General features: G+C 40.7%; 1 protein-coding gene across 2 annotated transcripts in view; it reads left to right on the plus strand.

Moving 5' to 3' along the window:
• The window catches only part of SYNE2 (spectrin repeat containing nuclear envelope protein 2), a 199,214-nt gene that overhangs the window by 53,164 nt on the left and 123,615 nt on the right, over positions 1–22,435 (plus strand). For both annotated transcript variants that reach the window (XM_061998801.1, XM_061998802.1), the window contains exons 26-43: positions 497–620; positions 1,520–1,677; positions 2,098–2,245; positions 3,300–3,898; positions 4,758–4,937; positions 5,891–6,041; positions 8,194–8,352; positions 9,059–9,220; positions 12,192–12,293; positions 13,613–13,813; positions 14,858–15,023; positions 15,764–15,876; positions 16,611–16,813; positions 17,138–17,257; positions 17,358–17,646; positions 18,415–18,584; positions 20,584–20,896; positions 21,588–21,752. In XM_061998801.1, coding sequence (XP_061854785.1) covers positions 497–620; positions 1,520–1,677; positions 2,098–2,245; positions 3,300–3,898; positions 4,758–4,937; positions 5,891–6,041; positions 8,194–8,352; positions 9,059–9,220; positions 12,192–12,293; positions 13,613–13,813; positions 14,858–15,023; positions 15,764–15,876; positions 16,611–16,813; positions 17,138–17,257; positions 17,358–17,646; positions 18,415–18,584; positions 20,584–20,896; positions 21,588–21,752 — 3,523 coding nt within the window. The remainder of the gene's footprint in view (positions 1–496; positions 621–1,519; positions 1,678–2,097; positions 2,246–3,299; positions 3,899–4,757; positions 4,938–5,890; positions 6,042–8,193; positions 8,353–9,058; positions 9,221–12,191; positions 12,294–13,612; positions 13,814–14,857; positions 15,024–15,763; positions 15,877–16,610; positions 16,814–17,137; positions 17,258–17,357; positions 17,647–18,414; positions 18,585–20,583; positions 20,897–21,587; positions 21,753–22,435) is intronic.

Below are 22,435 nucleotides of genomic sequence, written 5' to 3' on the forward strand. Positions count from 1 at the left end.
AAGTGTAATTAGATATATCAAACATAGGGTGCACTTTTGCTATGCAGAACTCTACTACTGTATATTTAATTCTACTACAGTATACTTAATATTGCTCTGTGATTGATAGGGAAATAGCTAAATGCTTCAAACATTAGGATTTTGTAGCAAGAACACTTACAGCTGTAAAGCTTTTTCTTCTCCTCTTTTCTTGGACCAGAAAAACTCAAGTATTGCAAATGAGAAGTGTCAAGTTTGTAGAGAACTGACATTTTTATGTTCATGACACTGAATTTAGAGAATGCAGGCAGGCATTCATACTTGAAAATTAGCCAGGTGAGCAATTTCTTAGCTCTTTTATGTGTTGCTCATTTATGCCCATTCATTTGGGTCTCAGATAAAAATACACTGTGCTTATTTTATATGTTAATGTGTTGGTTAGCAAGTCTCATAATCTGCCACGTTCCATTGAATTAAAAGGAATATCCTCTCTGAAAGTGATTGCATCTTTCTTTAGCTACAACACACACAGAAGTAACCTAGAGGAACTTTTACAAATCAGCAGAGATAAAGTAGCATCTGGCTTTACTGATGAAATAAAGGGCACTTCATGCCTTCAGAATAAGCTGCTTGAACTACAGGTAAGTATTCGTCTTTTAAAAACATACTTGATGCCTAAATTGTGGACTTTTTTCTCATGGAGAACCCTCACCTCTCTGTTTTGTGTATTGCCAAGGGAAAAGGAGCATCTTTAGAACCACGTTTATTAGCAGAAGGGAAACAGAGGGTTTCGCATCAAGCAGAACTGCATTCCTTCTTAGCAGTGCATTTTTACAAGTGTTGCTTAAAGAACAAACTGATGGACTCTCAGTGTATGATGTGCAGGCTGAAATAGGCCTAATGGTAAAAATAACTAGAGAGAGCAAATTTTTTCTCGATAGCAATGTAAGTGATGGACCATGGTCAGGGCTGGAGGAGTCAGAGCTGAACCATCAAATGGCAGTGGAGTATGTGCAGAATGAAGCTGTTCCAGGACTTACAGCTTGATTAAGCTTGTGAGGACCTTAAGGAGAAGATAAAAGGCACATAATTGATGTCTTACAAGTCCTCGTTTCAAAGGAGTACAGAGCTTATCTAACATCTCAGAACTTGGTCCAGTTCTACTTTTGGTTTTTGTTCTTTTCCACAGAGCTATGTTGAGATATTTTCCATTCATTCTTGTAGTAAAAGTGGCTGAACCATGTTTATTGAACCTTTTATAAAATGTAGCCAAGGCATATATCTGAAATGGAAATTTCCATCATAAAATGTTGGTAGAGATTTGTGTGCAGCTAAAGATGGAGTCTTAAAGAGAAAGAAAGCAATAGACACTTTCAGGTGATCATAGAATCATAGAATAGTAGGGGTTGGAAGGGACCTTTAGAGATCATCTGTTTTTGTTTTTTCTGTAGACACTCCTCAGATTATAATTTTATGAACTGCCCAGTCCATAGAGAAATACAGTATCATATTAATGCAATTAGCACTACATGTCTTGTAGGAGATAGAGAGTGAGATCAGTTCTGGTTGGACACAATTGGAAAACATCTCATCTACCTTAGAAAATCTTGTGGGTGAAGCACAGAAGGCTGCTGTGTCTGAGACAAGAAGCAAACTAAAAGGAGAATGGGAGGAGCTTCAGGATATTATAAGTACCAGGTATGAAATAACACTTCATGATATTAGCTAAGGAATTAGTTCACTGTAACTAATGTATGTGTTGTGATGAGAATAGTGTATGTTACAGAAAATACCTGCACATCATTAACCTTTCCTTAATTACACTTGGTTCATACACTCATTGCAGATAAGTGTGAGTCTCTCCAACACAGAGACAGGTCTTTGTAACATCACTGCAGTATCCTCAAGTTTATTGTTATTACTCCTTTGGTTAAATTCACTGACATTCATGCTGCTTTTCTTATTAATCAGTGGAAAATCTCCTTTGACCTCAGGAGATGGAGGATTAGGTCTGGTAGACAGTCAATTACCTTATCTTTGTGGCTTTTTGTGCTGTAAAATGTTGTATGTCTTTTCTTGCTTGCTTTCCCAGTTCATGTTTTATTACTTTTCTTGTAGAACAAACTCTTTAAGGACTGCCTTGGAAATTGTTTTACCAATAGAAAATGAATCCATTCTTCTGTGTGAACTAGATCAGCGCCTGAAGAAAAAGGACATCCAGCAGTTTAATCTGATGAATAGTGACCTTGCTTATAGAGAACTAAAGGTAAGGGAAATACAGAGACCACACCCTAGCCAGAGTAGTTTTTAGTATGTCTAAGAATTAGAGATTTTCACTCAGGATTTTTGGGACCTTTCACAAGACTTCCCAAACCTTCTAAAGTCTGTAACAGTCCCTTTGATCCAGATCTACTGTTCCTACCTGACTTTATATCGCTTTGTGGAGTCATATACATAGTGTGGTGTTAATTTGTGAGCCAAGCTAAGCTTCCTGTGTCATATCTGCTGAGGTATCTGAGCACTCCTCAGGCTGGTTTTGGAAGCTCTGCAGGTATACAATGACTTGTTCACCTGCTATCAATATTTTTATGCCCAGGTTCTGGTCTGTTGATGAGGAAGAGTGAATATTGTTCTGTTCTTGACATGCACTCCAAGCAATCCAGACAGCTATGCAGAGCTGAAAGTTTGCATTTGTCTACCCTTGGCTCTTGAGTGAAGTAGGGTTTAGGTCTCTCCAACTGTAGGGCAGAGAGCGTGTGCATTCTCTGTCTGAGATGATTATTTTTGGCTGGAAGGACCCTGAGTTTTTTCTCAGCTCTCTGCATGTTTGGAGTTTCACAACACTGACATGCTGCTGTTTGTCTGAGGGCTGTAACCAGACAGCTTGCAGACTCCACTGAGAGTAACTGTGTGTCAGTCTCCACCAAAAGTATAGCATAAGGAACTTAAAAGATGGTAGAGTAAGAAACATTTATGCTCCCACCTGTGCTCCAGCTCCTGCTGTGAGACCCTGCTGGTTTCAGTCCCAGCACACTCACTACCTTTCTCTCCTTTTTGTCTGATTGCTGGAAAGAATCTTGGGCTTTCTATGGTGCTGACCAAATTCCCTGTCTGTGGATTACAATGCTATTTGATTTTTCTTCTTTTTCCTTCCCTCCATCAAAACCCAGAGTTTGAAATAAATGGTTTTAATTCATGAACATCCTGTTCAGCTTACTGGTTTTATTTCTAATTTGTTTTTCAGCCATAGGTTCAGCTTGAATATAGGATATAGATTTTCTTTTACTTGCTAACACTGTTGGTCATTCTCTCAATTTCAGGAGCTACAGAGGTCCATATTAAATCAGATTGAAGTGTGCAAACAATTGGAACACCTAGATAGTTCGGCAAGAGATGAGTTTAATCCAATAGACCTGCAAGCTGCAAGTAAAATTATGATTTACTATCAAAACCAGCTTGAAGAAATGAGCCATAAAATGCAGATTCGTGAGACAGTCCTTAAAGATCTGGAAGCTTTTATGGCCTCATTGAGGAAGATTCAGTCTTCCATCAAATGTCTCACAGATCCCCCAGGTCAACCTGAAGTACAAGGAAAAGCATTTAGAGAGGCTGCACAAAAAATTTCTCATATGGCAGAAGAGGCTAAATGTTTGGATGAACACTTGAAAACAGTTGATATCTGTTTGGAAGATGCCGAGTGTGGGAGAAGAACCTGCTGTGAAAACGTTCTTCAAACTTTATCTGAAGAGCTAAATGCAATTTATGATCCCTCAAGTGAACAGATGCTTACAGAGGAAAAAGACTTGTACAAGGTTTTTTCCACAAAAAATAGTGAACTCCTTAAAAACATTCAGGATCTACGTGACAGAATTCACAAACTAGGCTTGAAGGATCCAACAATTCCAGCTATTCAACAAAGGTGAATTCATTTATAAGCTCTTTTAGTTTTATGATTTCAGTAAACTCAGAGGGCCTGTGTCCCCTTTGCAGCAGGGCACTGGTAACTGAATGTGTTTGGAAGTCTCTGTGGAGCACTGAAAGAAGCTGGGAACTTACGCTGTTTTTTTCCATCACAGATGAAATAAGCAAGCCTTCTCCATTTTTGCTTCTCTCTTAAACTCCTATCCATGTGTGTGTTTGAAGCAGAAATGATGAGGAAAAAATAGAAGGAGGTTGATTGTCATAACCTTAGTTTTTATAAGGGAACTGTCAAATGCTCTGATGCACGTGATCTGGAACTGTGCAGTGTAGAAGCCTTGTGTTGTTTTACCACACCTCAAGAAAGCCACTAACATGAGTTCTCTGTCTCAGATGCTGTTTCAGAGGAGTTCTCTGCAGCCTGGCAAAGGATGAAGAAACAATTCACTGCTGTTTATGCAAAGGGAAAAAGGGAAGGGAGAGGAGCTTATAAATTGTGGCCATTTTTTAAGTTGTGAAATCCCACGCTGTGGTGTTGCTTCCTGTCTTAGTCCATATTTTAAGACAGGCAGAATGCCCTTACCTTTCAGTACACAGTAATTCACTGTGTTCATACAGACCCTGTTGGCCTTTAGGATTTTGGATTACTTTCTCAAAGGCCTTAAGTCAGCATAGCTCATCTGAAGGACTGTGTCAAATTGCACAAACTGAATATCCAATTAGACACTTTATGATGCCATTCAATACGGTCAATATGTGCAGCTCAGGATGAATTTCTAAGGAACTTAATAATTATAATGGGGAAAAAAAATGAAGACTTACTTTAATATAAAGCTGTATTTCATTTTTTTCCAATAAAGGGTAAAATCATTAACAGAATTGGAAAAGGAATTGGATTGTGCTGCTGTTGAAATGAAACCTGTGCGAGAAATTGCTAACAAGCTCCCACAGATCAAAGAGGAAAGAGCAGAGGAAGCAAATGAACAGTGCCAAGTTACCGAGAGGTTATGGGAGGATACCAAACTCTTGCTTGCTGAATGGTAAGGAGAAAAGCTATATTTTATAGTGCTCCACAAGGAAGAAGTTTGCTTGTAAAATCAAACAGCTAAAAAAGCCTTAGGTCGTACTTACAAGTAAATGAGATACTGATAGAGGAGCAAATGTTGCTATTGTTATGCTGTAAACTGTCATAAAGCAAAAGTTGTGAATTTCATTTGTTTGAAGACATCACAGTCCCATCATTTATCAGATATGCAGTGATGTGTTGGACTTAATTGACATCCAAAAGAAGAACCTGTCTGCTGCTGGGTATGGTGTATCTTCTGTATTTACTCTGAATTTCATGCCAGCACATTCAAAAAGGAAAGTCACTGAAACAAATGGAAGAGGACAGATGAGGAGACAGTCCCCTATGCAGGAAAAGACCAAAGGATCTTGGTTTAAGTCTGTGGAACAGAGAACTGGAAAAGGCTGTGGTTCAATCAGGGCATCTGTCCTTTTCCTATGGTTTTAAATGATACCTGGAGTCTTTGTGTGGACAGGAGCAATTCTGGTTAATCCTCATGGCTTGCACAGGTGTCAGTGAGAGTAATCTGTTTCAACATCCCACTGGGGTGCTATTTCCCATTGTCCACCACCTGAGCTGTTGTGGTAGCTACTGCATATTGTGTTTTGGTTTACTGGTGACTGAGCTCAACTTTCAAGTGGAGAGAGTTGTGTAAACAGAAGTGCTCAGGTCACATCACAGGTAGATGTGAAGTAGAGGCATGTGACAGTGAAGGGCATTTCTGACTCCAAAAACTGTCCAAATACCACAGCAGGTATCACACAGTATTTCAGGTTTTATGACTGGTGTAGTTTATCCCCGCTTTTCTCTTTTCCAAACATAGCAGTCAAACTCCTCACGTGTTTGAGTACAGGAGAAGGAAGCAGACAAAAGGCTGAGACTACAGGTTTATGCTTGGACCACAAATAATACATCTCTTTTTAATAGCCAGGAGCAGTGTGCAAGGGCTCTGGAGCTCCTGAAGCAATATCAAAGCTGCAAAGCTAGTCTGACCAGCATCATCCAGAAACAAGAGATTGTGCTTTCACAGCAGACTTCTTACATGGGGAAGGACAATTTGAACAGATTAATAGCAAAGGTGAGTAGAAAGAACTTATTGAGAAGGAAATAAAAGCCTTTCCTGGGAGCATTGGGGTGTAGAGTTGCCCTTGCAAACTTCAGGGCAAATGTTAAGATGCTGCTTTCACTTCAGCTTTCAAAATACATTTAGGGACTATACCCTGCTTTTTTGGTTGGTTTGTTTTAAGCTGATGTCTATAACTTTGCTTATTGATCAAGATCTTGTTAAATGGGAGGGATTTAAAAGAAACAGAAAACCCACAGAACAACTGTGATCTGCTATGAAAATAAGATATCCTGTCCTACTAAAAACACATTGAAATCAGCCCTATTCAGCTATAGCCTTTAGAATATTTAGAATATTTCTGTTTAGAATCTTTCTATATTTTCTACCAAGTTAAAAACCTTTAGCACGAGCAGGCAGCTTTTAAATAGACAAAAATGGCAAATTCATTTGTTCCTAAGATATTTGTGAAATGTTGCAGGATTTGAAGCAAAAATAACAGGTAATGCAGCTCCTTGGGTTGCTTGTTTCTCTGTTGTCACCATAGCTTATAACCAAGAATTTAGATCTGTATCCTCGCCTTGCTCATGTCACTGTGTCCCAGGCAGGGCTGTGGGGTTTGTCTGCACCATGCAGTGCTGTGCAGACATCTACAAGTATCCCCCAGGCAAGCAGAATCAGGAACAGGTTGGGTATTTCTTCTCTCACTTCTCCTATGTTCCAAACTTACTTGGAAGACAGATCCTTGGCCTCTATAACCAACATTTGCTCCGTGCTGTCTTTGATAGCAGTTAAACATTTGCAGTAGCTTTTACATTAGCTGGTGAGATTGAATGAGCAGGTATTGCTGGACTCTCACCCTCTTCCCCCATTTGATTGAAAGGTTGTCACTTATTCAAACAAAACTTTGACAGCCAGCTACAGTCTTCTTGGCTAAATGAATGCAACCACTAGACAGCTGTTTGTGGCTGATGGGATGGCAAACAGCAGCACGTCCATCATGACCATTTTACTGGGCAGGTTGCACATTCTGGCAAGGTTGTAGAACTGGATGTTCAGATCCCATTGTTAAAGCTTTCTGATGAGGCATCACCCATATCATTCAGGAACATTGGCTTTTGGGCAGTGCCTGGGATTATTGAGTTTAAGAAGGAGTATGAATGGTTTCTTCCCTCAGGGAATGGGATGGTGTAGGTGTGTGCCATCCCCAGCTGAGGCAGGGTCTTTGCTTGCTTTCCCCACTGAGACTTCTAGCACCTGGTATCACTTGGGCTCCTGCTGCAAGGGAGATTGCCTGTGTATCCTGGCCCCTGCTTATGTGGAAGCCCCTCTCTCTGTGGAAGCCTCCTCATGTTGAGGAGCCTCCTCTGTAACTCCCATCTCAGAATTGCAGTCCACAATAGTTGGGGCACAGTACAAGTCCTGTCCTTGTGTCCCAGCCTTTATCTCAGACTGGCAGCATCTAGGTGAGAAGTAATGCTTATCCTGGGAAATGAGAAGAGCTTTTAATGTCAAATTGCCTGGCACTAGAGGTCAGTGTTTCTTTTCCAGCAGCTTCCATCTTGTTTGTAAACACTGATCTTACAATTAAGCACAAAGAAGCAGCCTAGTGTTTAAACAGAAAACAGGAAAGAGGGGCATTTTGGTTTCTGGCAGTGGCATATTTCACAATGGCTATTTCAGTGTAATTTATGCTTTTTTTTAATAAGTAGTTCAAAACCCAAGGATCTGAATGGCAGGTTATATTTTTTAGAGTTGCAACAGTGTCTCAGATGGTTATTATGTTGTGCATTGTTTAGTTCTGTAGCCGGGGTCCTGTGTATGGATATACAGTCCCCTTGGATCTTACAGTTGTGTCTGCTAAAGCAAACTGTGGTTTTGGCTCTTAGAAATGTATTATCCATAGTTCCCTCTCAGCTGTTTTACAGCCAGTAACAGAATGATGAGAATTTCTCACAGGGAAATACTTCTATCAGCATTAGCATGTCAGGGATATAACAACACAGGATACATTCCTAGTCTCATCGTGTTATATCAAATAGATTATATAGTGAAACGCTGTTGTTTCTCTAAACTAAAAAGAACAGCACATCAGTTAAAAATGGCTTGCTGAATAAACAGTCATAAGTAAACATGCTTGTAAACATCCCTTTGATCTTTTTCACAGATTGAAGAGGCAAAAGAGGAATTTAATGATCACTCTGAAGATGTAGACAAAATAAACCAGATCTGCAAAAACCTTCAATTCCAGCTCAATAAAATGAGGAGCTTTGAGGAGCCGCCGTTTGAGAATGAGGCTAACATTATAGTGGACAGATGGCTGGATGTATGTAAAAAGTAAATTATCAGGGTGGTCTTAGCTGTGGTGCATTATAGTAATTGATTCTGACGTGTGTGTAATATTTGGAATAAATTAAGAGCGATATGGCAAAGATTCTGGAAGAGATAAATCAAAGTGTTTACCAGAGCAAAGCTTGCAGTGTGTCTGTTGGTGTAATGTTTCTGATCTCTCAGGTATTTTGGATCATGGGGACTCCCTGACAGTACATAAGTCTACAAAATAAAGGAAGGCAACCTTTATGCTTTCTGTGGGAATCTGTAAGCTTCCACAACAACTTCTGTGGATTTAGACTTTAGGGCAATCAGGAGAATTACAGCCCTCGTGCTTTTGGTGAGAAATATTTGGCGCTGTTGATCTAAGCAGTGCATCAATACTGAGATTAGATGGTATTTACTCAGAGTAGATGAACATTAATGAGCAAGGCTCCTTCCTAAACCTGCCTTAAAAACTGGCAAGCTGCCCTTGTGATTGGTATGTTTGGTGACATGTGTGGCAGGGATTTAAATATCTTCTCCATGACCATTCACTGGGAAGACACATGAGATTTTCCCCCCCCCCCCCCCCTTTGCTGCGTTTGTTTCTGTGGATGGTTTCATCTCGCTTGGATATGATCATGCTGCAGTTGCTTTTAGAATGTAACTCAACATTTTTTTAACCAGTGTGTGTTCTCTGTGCATAAATCTCAATGCAGATCAATGAAAAGACTGAAAACTACTGTGATAATTTGGGAAGAGCTCAGGCATTGTGGGACAAACTTCTTAGTTTGTCTGGCACAATCGATGCTTGGGCAAATGCAGAACTTAAGAATGTGGAAGACCGTTGTCTGACTGAAGAGGACCTCACACAACTGAAGGTAATGTGAATGGACATTTTTTTACCTGTCACTTGTACTGTAGTGATATTGACTTTGGACTATAAGCATCCACATGGCATAGAAATAATCAGCACTGCAAAAGCAGAGGAAGTCGTAATGTTTGCAATTGTATCTGCGTGGATAGTTTCACTGAAGATATTGCATAGTGTATTGGGGACACAGGTCTTGGAAGCAAATATGCATTTACTAAATTATTTTAAATCAATGCAACGTTGCAAGTGCTGCTTTAGGCTACAAAAGCCCCCTTTGTGCTGTACAAACATGCAGCAAAGAGAAGGCCTCGAAAGCTTGTAGTCTAGAGTATGGTGATGCACATATTTCCTTGTGCCTAGAGAAGAAAGGGAAGAGAGCACATTTAGGCTTTCTAATGATTAGCTTTCTAAGTTAGAAATTGCCAATCAGTGAAGGTATTGGAGCCTCAGAAATGTCTGGACACATTTCAAGAAGAGGTTGCAGAGGTGGGTTATTTGCCCCTGTCATCCTTGTCTGTCTGTGTTCCCCAATGTAACAGTGCAGCCTTGATAGTAGCTGGTGGCTGAGGGTCTTCAGGGGCTGTATGCTGGCTGTCAGCAGCATAGCTGGGGCTGCCCATGCCCCTTCCCCACAGTTTATACTCTTGGTATCAGGGTGCAATTGAGTGTAAAAACACATGCACTATCTTTATGCCATCGAGGACCTTTACATACAGGGGTAAACATTTTCATACCTGGCTTCAAGGGCCATAACCATCCAGCTGCACTACTTTGTTGTGGTTATAGCCAGTATCTGCTAAAGAGAAATAATTTCTTGCTTGAGTTAGGTTAAGACATAAATATAACCCAGACCTGCCTGTTTGAAAATATACAGGCAGTTTTTTTCTCAGTGTTTATATGCTGCAAATGCCCTACTTTTTATTATGCTTATTTGCAGTACTACTGCTACTGTTAGTGCTTCTCATTTGTTTTAATTTGCAGAGCAGTAAGAAGCCAACGTGTTCTTTGTGTATAGATCTTCCCAGTGAAACAGTAGTATATACTCTGTGCAGAGGTGGATATCTGATCACTTTATTATTGCCTTTACTATTGTATTGTTAGAATTTGCCTGGGCTAGTTCAGATCCCTGAGGGCTCCAGTAAAATTGCACCAGCTGGCAAGTGCATCTTAAGATCCATTTTGTTACCTGGAAACTGCTCAAGCCTGGCATGATGTGACCAGGTGTTCAGGAAGGGCTGTGCTGGAGGTGGCTGTGCCAAGGTTACTCCACTGTTCCCTTCTGAGAGGGTTATTCCCAAAGGAGAAAAGAGGAGAGGGTAAGGGAGACAGAAACCATGTTTCCCATGAGCTACTATAAAAGGAGAATAGAAGAGAAACCTGAACTCGATGCACTGATATTTTTGTAAATTGATTTAAAGTGCAGAAGACATCAGGTTAACTTACCAATTTGTTATTATTTCTTTTGTCATCTCTGCATTAATGTTCATTACCAAAAAAAACCCCAACTGTTGCAATGTGGATCTTGTTACCAAGCGAGACCTGGGAGTCCTGATTCATAATAAGCTAAATATGAGCCAACAATGTGCCCTCGTGGACAAGAAGGCCAATGGCATCCTGGGATGCATCAAGAAGAGTGTGGGCAGCAGGTCAAGGGAGGTTCTGCTCCCCTTCTCCTCTGCCCTAGTGAGGCCTCATCTGGAGTCCTTTGTCCAGTTCTGGGCTCCTCAGCTCAAGAGGGACAGGGAACTGCTGGAGAGAGTCCAGCACAGGGCCACCAAGATGATCAGGGGTATGGAACATCTTTCATATGAGGAAAGGCTGCGGGAACTGGGGCTGTTTAGAGGAGACTGAGGGGGGATCTTATTAACATTTAAAAATATCTAAAGGGTGGGTGTCAGGAGGTTGGGATATCCCTTTTTTCTATGATAGCTAGCAACAGGACAAGAGGTGATGGGATGAAGCTGGAACACAAAAACTTCCACTTGAACATAAGAAAAAACTATTTCACTGTTCAGGTGAGGGAGCCCTGGCACAGGCTGCCCAGAGGGCTTGTGGAGTCTCCTTCCTTGGAGGTCTTCAAGACCCACCTGGACATGTTCTTATGTGACCTGATCTAGGTGACCCTGCTTCTGCAGGGGGGTTGGACTGGATGATCTCTAAAGGTCCCTTCCAACCCCTACCATTCTGTGATGCTATGATTCTAAGTGTTGAAATCCAAGCTCCTTTGTGACTGCCTAGCAGAGCACTGGTGTGTGTGCTTTCAAGCACATCAAAGAAGAATAGAGTAAATGATTGTTTGTCTGTAAAGATAATTTCAGTATAAATAATATGAGAGAAGTTCAGCTTTTCCCTGTACCCGGTGAACCAATGGGAACTCATTTAAGTGCAGCACGTGATGATTGCTTGTACAGAGACCGCAAAGGAATACTTTATGCTAAGAGAGTCCAGAATGTCTCTTTGGGAATATGAGTCAATGTGACTCATATATCTTGTTTCATAAGTTGAAGCTGGTATTTTACTTTCACATTACTGGCTCGTTCAAAAATCTGTTTAAATGAGTAGAGATCCTTTCACATGCAAAGGATTTACATGCAAAAAGTGCTTATAGTGTGTGTTGTGCTTTATCACACCGTACCAAAGTGTATCCTTGGGATGCTCCTTCTTGTCTATAACATCTGAGAAGATCCCTTTTTAATAGAAGCATCAAGAAAGGAAGACAAAACGAAGATTCTTTTCCTCTAAATTTATGCCAGATTTGCATTAACAACTGCTTTGCCTGAAAAACATGGAGAGTTTCTGACTTCAATACAAAAAAACCTGCCTCAATTGCTAAAACAGAACTCAGGAAATGGGCCAGTTAAGGGAGGTCTGTAGGCCAAAAGACAGGACCCAGAGTATTTGTAATACAATTTTCTAAGAGAAGCATGAAGGTTTAATTTGGGGTGAAACACACTTACTGATGTCTGTTCCACCTTTAGGCTTGCTTACGAGTCCAAGAGCAGAAACTCCAGAAATTTGACACCACGGTGGCTGAGATAGAAGAACTTCTGAACAGTAATGAACCTCCACTGGAGCTACAGGTAGAGCTGATAAGCCAGTACTGACTACTACAGCCCTGCTTCTAGTATCATCTTTGCCACAATCATTTCTTGGTTTGATTTAAATCTACACAAAGAGAATTGGAGGCGTTTTTTGGCTATTCATATGATTTCATTGATTATCTTTCTCAAGCTGCTAGGACCAAATCTGACATTTTAAACACAAAGACCCCTCTCAGTCTTGTGCCTTTTAGGGACTTAGATCTGGCCTAACTGTTTTGCAGGCCTGCTAAGAGAGGCTAATATCAATGATATCTAGCTTTTAGATATTGGCCGAGAACAAGGCACAATGGACCTCATCATCCCTTTGGGAATACCAACAACTCAGCATGCTGACTGTCTATTTTAAACTGTATCTTTACCTGGATATGGCCCAATATAGCTTAGTAGTATGTAGCTGTTTGCATAGAGTGGTGTTTACTGTGATGTTTTCCTGTGAGATATCACAAGGAAGTCTTCACCTTTTCGTGTTAACTTCACACAACAAGGAATAAATCCTTTTCCACTGTTTGAGACCATATTAGCTTACCTTGATCCTGTACCAGTTCCCTAAGTATTCACTCCCAGTATCTGCCAGCACCTTGAGCTTGACCCAGTGTGGCTATCTGTGTGTTTATCCTCAGCAGGCAGTGAACTCGGGGGATTTTCACTGGGTCAAGTGATCTAAGGAGCTTAGGAAGGGACTGGGCAACCTCATACTGTGCACCCTCCTTGGGAGCACCAGATGCCCTTGAGCTCCCTGGGATGGAGTTTCAGCACATGGCCATGATCCCATTGAGTTGCAGTCTCATACAAATCTGCAGAGGCCTTAAGAGTAAAGTTAAAGACCTATTGTTCCTGAGTGTCCAGACTTGAGCCAGAGCTCCCCACAACTCAATTTTCCTTGCCTGTTTTATGGATCAATGTGAGGAAATTGCCCTGGTGGGATCACTGCAGGAAGATGTGTAACAGAGAGAGCTGGCCTCCTGTTTTTTTCACAAGAGCCTAAATGCATGCCAGGCCTTTTTCCAGTAAAGTAGACACTGGAGCAGACTGACAAATAAATTTGTTAGTAAAGCAGCACCACTAAACCCATCACTAATAAAGATGAACTGAGATCATTCCACCTCAGCAAAGCAGGGCTCAAATACTATTATTTTTCCATTTGTGGAGTGGGAGGGAAAGAAACTGGAACAAGCTGTGATTGAAATGCCTGGACTTCAGATCATTTCATTGTTTTTTATGCCTGTCATGGAGCTCTGTAATATTCTAGGAAATCCATCCAGTATCATTTCTTACGTACATTTATTTCTAATTTTAAGGTCATCAGATCATCTGTTGTGCAAAAAATGGAGCTAATAAAAGAGCTGCTGTCAGCAAAGCGTGGGACCAGTGAACTCAGCGTGAATCCAGCAGAACTGAAAGGAGACCTTGATCTGGCCAAGACACAGATTGGAATGACTGAATCACTTTTAAAAGCTTTATCTCCTTCTGACACCTTAGAGATCTTCACTAAATTAGAGGTAGCATGCCACAAATCATGCATCTTTTATGATTTTCTTTGTTATTTCTCTCCTGGGCAAGTCTTAGTAGCTGTTTGTCCTGTATATGGTGTAAACTGCTACACTAGCTGAAGAGCCTGGTTTGAACATTGCCTTGAGCTGCCAGAAACAAGAAAAACATTCTGTTTTCACTGTATTTTGCCCGGTGTAGTTAGTTAAGCCTTGCAGCTCTTGGAAATGACTAGAGATAGGTATGACAACAGTATATCACTGAAGATGCATTGAAGCAGTGCCGTGGGTACCGGATTGCATCTTTCCCAAGACAGGGTAGCACACAGAGGTTGTCTTGATGCCAACTGAGCCTTCCTGCAAGGAGAGCTCCCACTAGGCAATTTCAGGTTCAAGGGTGGAAAGACTTAAATCTTCAGTTTAAGAAAAACATAGTTTTTAAAAAAACTAAGCAGTGAGTGGATTATGCACATTCTGGATGTCAGACTGCTAATGGCTGGGGCCCTGAAATCACAGACACTGGAAGAAAGATAAAGAACCATAAAATAGTAGGGGTTGGAAGGGACTTTTAGAGATCATCTAGTCCAACCTCTCTGCAGAAGCAGGTTCACCTAGATCAGGTCAGCTTTTAGTTAATTCTCCTGACTCCCTCTAAGTTGTCTTTCAACCCACAGGGACTTGACATACGAAAAATAAGGCATTTAGGTGTGGAATAGTGCCTATGGCAGCTAATACATTACAGCTTCTAGGTGTTATATGCTCTGGAATGTATTATATTACTGTGCACATCACATATCTATTCTGTGCCTCAAAATGTGCATGAGTGAATGTATTTGTGATTAGGTATGCATACAGATATATACAGTGCTCAAGGAGAGTTTACTGCTTCTGTCTCTCTGGTGATTGCCTTGTTAATGTCAGGATATGTGAAGAAATTGTTTTGACACACAAGCAGGGATAAACCCTTTTGCAAAAGTTTAGTTTGAATTAAAGAAGCTCTGTACAGTGAACCTCAAAATTTCCTTTTCAACAGTTGTCCTTTATTTTTGACTTTAGGATATCCACCAGAAAATTCTGCAACAAGAACACCACGTGACGTTACTCCAAGAGGAGACAGATTGTCCTGATGTAGATGAATTAAATAAGCAGCTTAAATGTGTCACTGATTTATTTAATAAGAAGAAACATGTGCTCCAAGATCATTTTATTGGTGTTTTGAATCGTAAGCAAACACATTTGACATGTATATAGCTTGGTAGGTTTGTTTTGGCCATCATAATCACTTTGGTTCAATGTCTGAAACTGCTTTGATATCTCAAACAGTTCCAGGGTTCTGAACAAGATATAGATTTGGATAAGAGTGGCTTTTTATTTCAACAAACCACTCCATATGAATCAAAGTATTTTGTTTCATATTTTTACATTTAAGAAAACAGAAGAAGTATGAAGCACAGTTCAGAAACAAATGTCAGAACATTTAATGAAAAAATACAGAACTCAAATGTTTTCATTTCTTCCAGTCATTTTTTGTTTAATCTGAGTTATGAGGAGGAATAGTGTTATTAGTTACTTTTTGGTTTATGCAGACACAGGATTGTGCTGGTGTAGAATTAGGCCCAAAGATAGTCTCATCTTCAAATGGTTTCTAAGTAGGATTTATTTGTGTGGAAATGACAAAAGTTGCCAATAGGCTGATCCAGGTTCTGTTAACTGAAACTGCTGTGTATAGCAGACTGTCCCTCCCCAGTGTACAGGTATGTTTATTGTCAATTATCTTGGGTAAAAAAAATCAAGAGTATGAACTCCAGCCTTTTTTGTCAGACAGTCTGTTGTGAAAAGCAGCCTCTGATAGTAGCACTGATAGATGTGATCACTAGTTGTCTGAAAAACCTCATGTTATATAGGATTTTCTTTTACAGAACATGACTGATGAGGAAAATCAAAATGGGTCTGTTTTTTCAGGTCAGTGCAAGAATTTTAATGATTGGTTCAGCAGCACTCAGCTGTCTTTGAAGGACTGCTTTGACTCCTCAGAAACAAAACCAATGCTAGAAGAAAGACTGCAGAGGCTAAAGGTAAAGTATCAAAATGATCTGATTTCTGAAGCTGACTGGTTTAAAAGTTTTTACTTTTGACACAGGAAGCTATTCTTGGGAGTGAATTCACCTATAGTGGTTTTGTAGTGTGAGGCTGAAAGAACATTTCATTGAACTTAAATGGAATGAAAACAGAACTTTGTTACAGTGGAGTATCAAGTTCAGACATAGTTGGGCAGGTCAGAGGCAGTAGTTCTGAAAGTCAATGAGCTGTGAGCAAGAACTTCGGTTGTGCAAAGATACAGAAGGTTGAATACATAGAGAGTAAAATGAAATTCTGACCCCCACTGGACTCAAATGTGAAAAACTTGCATTCATGTTGTAGTAGACAGATTTTTCACTTTTAGATCAGACAGAATCAACAGAAAAGAGATAGAAAAGCAACATCTACGAGAAGCAGCCACGGTGAAGCAGCAGAAAATGACGTAGTGATGTCAGTGCTACATTTGAATACTACTTGCCTGTTTCTTCTGTGTGTATCTGTGCTGTAGAGAAGAAAATCAGCTTCTTTCTCTTTATTTTACACACAACTTTTCCACTTTACAAGTGGATTAGTCAGCAAACCGTGAATTGGTGGATATTTATTTTCAGGGACTGGAATTGTTCTAGAAAATATTGATGGAGATTACAGGAGTTGAAAAACTCTTGTAACATAAATATCTATTATACAACAGCAACCTGGTCAAATGCATCTTGTTTGTGCTCTTACTCAGCACTTTCTGACATCTGAAGGCAAAGACAGAGATATCCAAGAGGTTAAAACTTTATTGGATAAAGTGAAGCATTACTTGCCCAAAGCAAGCATTAACCACCTCAACAGCCGTGTGAGAGATCAAGAAGCAGAGCTACAAAGATTGATCTCCAAATGTCAGAAACGAGAAAAAGAACTTGGTGCTTCTCTCCAGCAGCTCAGTAGGTAGGAAACTAATGTGGTTTCTGACATTTTAATCAGAAGTGATATCAAATGATTCACTGTGAAATAGCTATAATGAATGGCAAACAGCTCTGCTTTTTATTAAAGATGGTATTTTAATAAAGGGTAGTGAATGTTTTATTATATGCTTCATGTGTTTTTCCACTTTTAAGCAGACTCAGTGTTACATGGGAGCGTGTGCTTACAGATCCTTACAATTAATCTTGAGCTTAAAACTTTGCTTGATAAGGAGCATGATATTTAGGTTACTTTTTCAGCAAAAGTAACAGGGTTTAGTCATGTAATGACTCTCATCTGTATCTCTAGCCTTGAAGAAAGCAGCAAGGTCTTGAAAGAATGGCTCTCTGCTCAGGAAGAAAAGCTAAAAGAGATCAAAAAAGATGAGACAACACTCGAAAACTTCTATAAAACACTCTTATTGCAGAGGTATTGTTTTCTTTGGTCTCTGTCTAGGAGCTGTCTGCTAAAGGAGATTGCTCTATGTTGTTCCAACAAATAGATGTTTATTGTTATTTTTTCCTTTCAGAAAACCATTTGACTCCATGGCTCAGCTAACAAATTCCTTGAGAGAGGCTGGGCTGACAGAATATGAAACCATTTTAGAAGCTAGTGATGTGATTAGTAGATACCAGACACTGGTGATACATGTAAGTGAAATGGCAGGGAATACTGAGAGACTTCCAGTGGAAGACCAAGATTTTGAAGAACTTGCTCTGGATGTTTCTTTGTGGATCAAAAAGCTTGAGGAGGCTGTTAATAAACTGAGCTCACAGGAAAGTGAGTTACCATCAGACGAAAGGATTCATCAGATAAAGGTATTGTGTTAAATGTATTCCTTTTCCACAGCTCAAGTTTGTATCAGGGGAGTGCTTGATGACTTGTTACCTGCAGAGGATACTGTCACTGCTAATTGCCTGTGGTTTTGGGGGGAGGGGAGATGTGTTTGGTGTAGGCTTTTTATTGGTTATTATGCACGTAAGATAAGAGTCTCTGCTGCACCTCTGGGTTGTGCAGCACCAAACTCACAAGGTGCTGGTGGCCACGTGGCTTCCCATCATAGCCTACTCCAGAGATGGAGAGGGAGGGCAGTAATATAGGTGGGGCATCTGGAGAACCTGTAAAAAGTTTGTGGCTTCTCAGATGTTGTTGTGCAGGGCTACTCCAGTGCTTGGATGGATCTCTAAGGCCCCAACGTCCTCTTTGATGTCCCCTCTCTCAGACTACGTAGCATGAGGATGCTGGGATTTTCATGTTTTATTCTGTGGAAGGAGTAGTATTGAGATAAATATCACAGTATTGTAGTGTGACAAATATCTCTCCCTAAGATTTGGAACATTATTTATTTGTCAGCATAGTATTGGTTTTGTTATGTGGAGAATTAATAATCAGCCTCATTATCCCAGGCTTTCTCAAACTAGATCATCTATCCATTTAGGTATCAGTTGTGTGATATATTGGAAGGGGAATTCTTTTCTCTTAAACAACAGTGTACAAAGTACCTAAAAAAATTATTGGTAATACCTCTTATTTGTAACAAAAAAAATAGTTGCATATGTACTGTTTCTGCTTCTTATTTAATACAGGAAATCACAGCTCTCAAAGATGCAGGAGAGACCAAAATAAAGAACGTGGTGGCTCTAGGAAAAACTTTAATGAGAAATGAGGAAGATAAGAAGCCAATGGTTCAGCAGGCTATTTCTGAGCTGCAGAACAAGTGGGAAAGCATCTGTCAGCTTGCCATGGAATGCAAAAGGTAATGTGGTATTTGCTAAGAGGCAGTACAGATCATTTACTGCTATATTGACTTTCTTCTTCCTGCACCACTTTTAGGGGCAAAAGAAGATACCTACAAAAATACTGACGTTTCTGCAGTATTGTGGAGTGGCAGGTTGCAGTTTGGATTGAATGGTCAAGTGCAAAGTCTAGCCGGAGGTGTAAGGAGGATGGCAGGAGAGCTGATGGGGTCTGTCCAGCTCACCTCAGAATCCCCTCTGATGCTGAAGTAGCTCAACTACTCTTGTATTAAAGAAAAAGAAAAAAAGTGCAGGCAATGCCCCTCATTTCATTAGACTGTGCAGTGAGAGTGCACTGCTTTAACCATTCTGGTGGCTCTTTCCTGCAGTGTCACCTGGGCTCTGTGCCCCAGGTGTGGTCCTCCAGCAGCAGTGGGATGTGCTTTTGCACAGATTCATACTGCTTCATAAGAGAGTTTGGGGTAAATCCAGGAGATTGGGATTTTTCAAGTAGAGTTTGTAAAGCCTGGTTTGTTCTGGCTCTGAGACAGGAATTCTTTAGCTGTGACAGCTGATGTTGTTAAGTCAGCGAAAAGCACTTTATTGTCACTGGTACTGTGGCAACTGTCTGAAAACCAGATTGATTCTTTACAAGATGACAGGTGATTCCAGGTGTGTTGTGTAAACATAAACTGAAGTTGTGATTTTGCATGTGCAGACACTTTCAAGGTACTTGTCTGCCGTAATGTTCTCGAGCCGTCTTTCAGTGACGTCCCTGAGAACTGTCTGTCAAGATCAATGGAAGCTAGAGGAGACCTACTTTATACTTTTTTTTAAATGACCAGAGAATGAATTATTACAAATACATATTTCTGAGGACATTCAATTCCCTTCTCTTATTAGTGAGCACTCAGTACAAGCAATACAAGTGACATTCAGAAAGGCAGAGTATTAGCTCTATTGGATCTAACCCAGCAGAATGCAGAGCACCTTCTTCACAGTATGTCAAAGACAGGAGATGGGATGCTTGGCACATCTGAAGAGATGCTCAGGATCTTGCAGGATCAGGCCTGTGAATAACAGATGTGACATGGTAATGGCAGCAGTGTGAAGCTCGAACAGGGAACTTGAAGCCAGAGTACTTTACGTGTGTAAGGCCGTGCTTTTGTTTGTCGTTTGCCAAAGAATATGAAACTTGAAGGGCAAACCCCAAAATACTCAAGCTTTGCATTTGTCCTGTTTTATCCTGCTGTACTTTACAGAATTATAACCAGATTTTATTTATTTGGATCTGTTTGTGTGGGATCATATTTTCAAGTGTTGGCATTTGAGTTCCATCTGGAAAAGATCTGAGCTTCATCACTAGATGTGAATGTACAAATGTTACTTGTGTTCTGCTGCTCATAGTTGTGCATCTCCTGTAGACAAATGTGACCTGTTAACCTGCAGCAGATCAGCATGAAGGCTTATAAAGCACACAGATTGAAATCCAATGTCAAGTTCAGGGGAGTTAGGCACTGGATGGTGCTAACATGAGACATATTACATAAGCTGGTTTTGTTGTCTGTATCTCTAAAACACTCCCCCACCCCCATCTCAGTCAATGCAATGTGTATCTTCTACAGAATATTCTCTTTCAGGAGACTGTCATAAGACCTTGCCAAGGAAAAGACATTCATAACCATACTGTAGTTTTTAAACAGAACTTCTGCCATAATGAGAAGCAGAAAAATACAGAGTAAGAGCATCACACCTCTAATGCTGGAAACTATGGGTCTGTAGGTTAAGGATCAAGAGAGTTAGTCACTTTGTCCTGCATTTAAGTCCAGTTCGGCAGCAATAACTTCAGTGGTTTTCATTTTCATCACCTCAAACATTCTAGTCTAAAGCTGGTTTAAAGTCTGAACAGAAGTATTCAGTATGGTCAAGTTCATTCTAATGCCTTGTTCATAATTTGACATTTTCTAGGTAATGAATAGAGGTTTTTAAGTACTACTAAACACGGTATTTTTTTCTTAGTGCTCAAGAACAACATCACTTCAACAGGGAGCAATATGAACAAAGCAAAGAAGATTTGAGACTGACTCTAACAGAGCTGGAGAAACAGCAAAAGGAAATAGGTTTTGCCCTTCAGCCTGGTTTGCAGGAGAAGCAAGCTCTGCTAACAAACTATGCCAACCTCCTGCAGAAAGCAGAAGACTTAACTTCCCAATTTAATGTGTTGAAAAGCCAAGAAGAGCACCTACAGGGTGACACTGGGGACCACTGCTTCACAGAGGTGGAATGGTTGGAATTAAAGCACCAACATGAAAATCTACTCAGCCAGCTACAGGTTGGAACCTCATTCCCTTTCCTTATGAGATTATTGGTATGCCTTTTTTGATTGCAGTTCTCACTGTTTGCCTGTTACATCATTCAGCTGGAAAGTTCAGGGGTAAAACAGGGAGTAGTGGAAACTCCTCTGTAGAAGAACAGGGAATTCTTACACACACACACACTCCTTCACACACCCTCTCCAGAAAAAGAGCATCAGGAACTTAATTTTTTCACAGCCTAGTGCTTTGTAGAGGGATAAATGTTTAAACAAACAAAATGGAGATAACATTAGTTCCCATAATCTCCAAGCCATGGTCGGGTGGCTTTGTTCCTTTGAGAAGGATGAATGTCTTTTCCTGCATCTTACTTGTTGATTCTACACAGTTTAGTGCAAATTGCAATTGCACTCTGTAGGGCATTCTGCATCTAATCTTTCATCCATTTTTGGATAGAAAACATCCCTTTTAGAAGTATATTCTTATGGAATGTGAACTCTTCTGCTTCCTGGGAGTAGTGAAGGTTTTGTTCATGGTGGAGCCTATGATGTGCTGGGAAGAAGACAAGATATCTTCTGTGCACCTGTGATTGGCTAGCTATTTTATGGGAAACAAGGAACTATTTTTTATTGCTGAGGTCTTGGAAAAGCTATGACTGTGGATTAATTACATTAGTGGTGGGCTAATCCTAGAATATCCTTGGGTTTCTAGACCGCAGTGCAGACATTGGAAAGCCATGTTCAAGAACATCAGCAATTTCAGGATATGGTAGCAGATCTGAGGAATGACCTGAAAACCATCTCTGAGAAGTTTGCTGATTGTGAAGATGCAGCAGTGGAACAACCATCAGCTGAGAACAACTGGTTGAAATTACAGGTATGTTGCAGGTTTTCGTAGAATCATAGAATGGTAGGGGTTGGAAGGGACCTTTAGAGATCATCTAGTCCAACCCCCCTGCAGAAGCAGCTCCACCTAGATCAGCTCGCACAGGAACATGTCCAGGCGGGTCTTGAAGACCTCCAAGGAAGGAGACTCCACAACCCCTCTGGGCAGCCTGTGCCAGGGCTCCCTCACTTGAACAGTGAAATAGTGGAACTTTTTGTGTTCCAGCTTCATCCCATTACCCCTTGTCCTGTTGCTGGCTACTGTAGAAAAAAGGGATGCCCCAACCTCCTGACACCCACCTTTTAGATATTTTTAAAACTTAATAAGATCTCCCCTCAATCTCCTCTTCTCCAGACTAAACAGCCCCAGTTCCTGCAGCCTTTCCTCATATGAAAGATGTTCCAGTCCCCTGATCATCTTGATGGCCCTGTACTGGACTGTCTCCAGAAGTTTTCTGTCCCTTTTGAGCAGAGGAGCCCAGAACTGGACACAGGACCCCAGATGAGGCCTCACCAGTAGAGGGAGAGCAGAACCTCCCTTGACCTGCTGCCCACACTCTTCTTGATGCATCCCAGGATGCCATTGGCCTTCTTGGCCATGAGGGCACATTGCTGGCTCATATTTAGCTTATTATCAATCAGGACTCCCAGGTGTCTCTCTGCAGAGCTGCTCTT

The sequence above is a fragment of the Colius striatus genome, chromosome 6 (assembly GCF_028858725.1).
Source record: "Colius striatus isolate bColStr4 chromosome 6, bColStr4.1.hap1, whole genome shotgun sequence".
NCBI lineage: Eukaryota > Metazoa > Chordata > Aves > Coliiformes > Coliidae > Colius > Colius striatus.